We start from the raw sequence: 4,444 nt of genomic DNA on the forward strand, positions 1-4,444 counted from the left end.
CTCGCTTTACATCAGTGCTGTCCAACTGCGGTCTCATATTTCCTGATCTTCCAAATATTTATCAAAATAATATACTGGGGTTGGGCTTTCCATCTGTGTAATATTTGGTTAACTATATATTGTGATATAAAAATTGTTCGGTGTAAAGTTGTTAACTGAATCTGTTTGTTCAGTGACTGTAATTAATGTCAGTCTCCATTGGCCCCAATTGTGTCACTGGAGTGTTTTTCTCTGCTATTAATAAGCGATTACTTTAACCGTATTCTCCCATAGTGTCAGTGGATGCACCACCACCAGCACTAACAAGGATCAACGGCTGTACAGAGAGAGAAAGAATAGATCGGAATCTGTGAACAATAGATTGGAATATTACAACAATGGGTCGGAATCTGAGAACAATAGATTGGAATATTACAACAATGGGTCGGAATCTGAGAACAATAGATAGGAACAATCCATTCTGGATGTTTCAATATCTATGTGTATATTATGATTTATTTTCATTAGAGGATAGGATATATTTTGCGCTTGCATGTGTACAAGTAATTTATTATCCCCTCCTCGCTTCTATCGGTGTCACTGGTAAGTCTCGATATCCTGCCATTAATTATATAAACCATGTTTCACTCTATTACTGTTCTTGCCATTCTCTGTCCCACGCTCGCCGCTGTTGGTGTCTCCGGTAAGTCTCTATATCCAGCTATGAATCCTATAAACCGTGTTTCACTGTATTACTGTTCTTGCCATTCTATGTTCCACGCTCGCCGCTGTTGGTGTCTCCGGTAAGTCCCTATATCCAGCTATGAATTCTATAAACCGTGTTTCACTGTATTACTGTTCTGGACATTCCATGTTCCACGTTCGCTGCTGTTGGTGTACCTGGTAAGATTCAACAGCGAGCTTAAACATCAGAGGTGGTATCCGGAATGAGAGTTATAATTATAAGGGGAACAGGGTTGCGAAATATATTTACGTGGGTCTTCTGGATGTGAAATTTAATTTACAGTGGGTCCCTGGGCGTGAATCTTATTTGCAGGGTTTCTGAGGATCCGCCCGTTTTACAGGGTCCTTGGAGTGTGTCAGTATACACAAAGGGTTGCAGAGATAGTACTAATATTTATCAGGGATCCAGAGACGGTACTAATATTCACAGGTGATCCAGAGACTTTACTAATATTTCCAGGGGGATCCAGAGACGGTACAATTATTTATAGGGATCCACAGATGTTGCTAATAATTACAGTGGATCCAGAGACGGAAATAATATTTACAGTGGATCCAAAAGCTGTACTAATATTTACAGGGGAGCCAGAAATTGTACTAATGTTTACAGTGGATCCAGAGATGGTACTAATATTTACAGCGTATCCACAGGCGGTACTAACATTTACAGGGCATCCGGAGGCAGTACTAATATTTACAGGGGATCCAGAGACGGTACTAATATTTACAGGGGATCCAGAGACGGTACTAATATTTACAGAGGATCCAGAGACGGTACTAATATTTACAGGGGATCCAGAGACGGTACTAATATTTACAGGGGATCCAGAGACGATATTAATATTTACAGTGGATCTAGACACGGTACTAAATTTTACCAGCGATCCAGAGATGGTCATGAAATTTATCGTTGATCCAGGGACGGTACTAATATTTACAATATATCTATAGACCGGAATAATATTTGCAGGGTTATCCAGAGAGAAAACTAATATTTACAGTGATCCAGAGACGGTACTAAGATTTACAGTGGATCCAGAGAAGGTATTAATATTTACAGGCGGTTCAAACCTGATATACAATTGCCCTGTTTGTTTCTCTTCCTCACAGTTAACGTATTGACGATTGTGATCCTGTCTCGGGGAAAATGCGGCCTCTCCAAATGTGTCACTCGTTACCTGATTGCGATGGCAGCGGCGGATCTACTGGTCGTTATCATCGATCTGATACTCAGGCAGATTCCCATTGTCTATATTGGTCAGTTTCGTTTCCTGCAGTCCATCCCCGTGTGTAACATCCACGCCGTCCTGCTTTTCGCAGCCACAGACTGTTCTGTCTGGTTGACCGTCACTTTCACCTTCGACCGATTTGTGGCCATTTGTTGCCAGAACCTGAAAACCAAATATTGCACCGAAAGAACGGCGGCTGTGGTTCTGGGAACAGTGAGTGTGGTGAGCTGTTTAAAGAACATCACCTGGTACTTTATGTTCACAGGTCCGTATTTGCTTTACAATGAACCGTGGTTTTGTGCTGTAACTGCCGTTGTTATGCTTTCACGAGTGTGGGCAGTAATCGAACTCGTTCATTATATCCTCACGCCGGGGGTCCCTTTTGTTCTGATTCTGCTGCTCAATGCTTTCACCGTCAGATACATTTTAGAGGCCAGCAGAGCCCGCAGGAGACTCCGGGCTCACAGCAGAGGAGAGAGTCTCAGAGACCCAGAGATGGAGAGCCGAAGGAAATCCATCATTTTATTGTTTCTTATATCAGGAAACTTTATACTGTTATGGGCGCTGTTTATGGTGTATTCTATATGGTTCCGGATGTGGATGTTGGGGTATTATTCTGTAATTCTACCTAGGTTTCTACTAGAACTTGGATACATGCTCCAGCTCCTGAGTTGCTGCACAAACACTTGTATTTATGCCGTGACACAGTCTAAATTCAGAAAACAGTTGAATAATGTGGTGAAATATCCCTTTACTGTAATTATTAAATTCATTAAATAATGAGAAGACCTGAAGGCTTTCGAAGAGCAGATTCCGTTTTGCGTGATATGGTGTCTGATTCTCTCCACCAGGATGCGGTGCTGCAAACAGTGTATTCTGCAATCACTGAAACCTTTAGAACCTGAAGTTATTTGTTAACTCATTTACAGCATTTGACAAAGTTTACATCTCAAAGTACAAGTTCTAAAATAATATATCGCTACTAACTACACCAAATGTTTCACCATATTGGAGAATTTAAAAGGTAATTAAATAAAGGACAATACCAGGTGACAATAACCTGAATGTTAAAGGGGCGGGGGGCGCGGAGGTAAAGGAGACACCCGGACAGTTCACACTCTCAACCCCAGTGGAGAGCAGTGAGTAGTAAAATCCACAATCTCTCCCCACACGGACCTGGGGAGAGCAGTGAGTAGTAAAATCCACAATCTCTCCCCACATACCCCTGAGGAAAGCAGTGAGCAGTAAAGTCCACACACTCTCCCCACACTCTCGCTCACACACACACTACTGGGGAGAGCAGTGAGTAGTAAAGTCCACACTCTCTCCCTCACACACGCCCATGGGTAGAGTAGTGAGTAGTAAAGTCCAAACTGTCTCCCGCACACAGACCCCTGGGGAGAGCAATGAATAGTAAATCCACGCTCTCCCTGCACCCCCGACACGCACCCCTGGGGAAATCAGTAACTAGTAAAGTCCACACTCTCTCCCCCCACACAACCCTGGGGAGAGCAGCGAATTTTAAAGTCCACACACTCTCCCCATACACACACACCCCTGGGGAGAGCAGTGAACAGTAATGCCACAACTCACTCCTCACACACACCACTGGGGAGAGCAGTGAGTAATACAGTACACACTCTCTGCCCCCCACACACACCTGGGCAGAGCAGTGAGTAGTAAGGTCCACAATCTCCCACCCCTCTCCCCCACACACACCCGGGGTCAGCCGTGCGTAGTAAAGTACACAATCTATCCCCCCACACGCACCTGGGGAGAGCAGTGAGTAGTAATTCCACACTCTCCCTCTCCCCACCTGCCCAAACACCCATGGGGAGAGCAATGAGTAGTAAATTCTACATATTCTCCTCTCACACATCACAGGGGACAGGAGTGAGCAGTGAGGACCACACACTCTCCCCTCACACAGCCTGGGGAGGGCATTGAGAAGTAAAGTCCACAGTCTCTCCCCACATACCCCAGGGGCGACAAGTAAGCAGTGAAGATCACACACTTTCCCCCACCACACACACACCTCCTGGTAAAGAAATGATTAGTAATTTCCACAGTTGCCACACACAAACCCCTGGGGAGAGCAGTGAGTCGTAAAGTCCACACTCATTCCCCTCCCACAGCCCTGGGGAGCGCAGTGAGTAATAAAATCCACAGTCTCTCCCCACACAACCCAGCGGCGAGAAGTGAGTAGTAAAGGTCCCTCACCCCACACACACCACTGGAGACAGCAATAAGTAATAAAGTCCACAATCCCCTCACACACACCACTGGGGAGAGTAATGAGTAGTGAAGATTACAATCTCCGCACCGCCCCCCACACCCCTGGTCAGAGCAGTGAGTAGTGAAGAGCACACGCTCTCCCACACACACACATCACTGGGGAGAGCAGTGAGTACTAAAGTGCACAATCTCTTCCCCCACACACCCCTTGGGAGAGTTGAGCAGTAAATCTAAATTCTCACCCCCCCCCACCCCCC

The 4,444-nt window shown here is 45.3% G+C and overlaps 1 protein-coding gene across 1 annotated transcript; it reads left to right on the plus strand.

Annotated features, from left to right (window-relative positions):
* The first annotated feature begins 341 nt into the window (after positions 1-341).
* Positions 342-2,732, plus strand: LOC137332695 (probable G-protein coupled receptor 139). The gene is made up of 2 exons (XM_067996642.1): positions 342-582; positions 1,834-2,732. Exons 1-2 carry the CDS (start codon positions 378-380, stop codon positions 2,730-2,732), a joined length of 1,104 nt encoding a protein of 367 aa, XP_067852743.1. The 5' UTR covers positions 342-377.
* The last annotated feature ends 1,712 nt before the right edge of the window (positions 2,733-4,444 follow it).

This window comes from Heptranchias perlo, chromosome 2, assembly GCF_035084215.1.
Source record: "Heptranchias perlo isolate sHepPer1 chromosome 2, sHepPer1.hap1, whole genome shotgun sequence".
Lineage (NCBI taxonomy): Eukaryota > Metazoa > Chordata > Chondrichthyes > Hexanchiformes > Hexanchidae > Heptranchias > Heptranchias perlo.

Excerpts from the sequence above, each read along its gene's own strand:
- LOC137332695 (XM_067996642.1), top strand. The coding sequence starts at position 378 with ATGGGTCGGAATCTGAGAACAATAGATTGGAATATTACAACAATGGGT. Across the intron at positions 583-1,833 it reads CGCTTCTATCGGTGTCACTG|TTAACGTATTGACGATTGTG; the intron begins GTAAGTCTCGAT and ends TCTTCCTCACAG.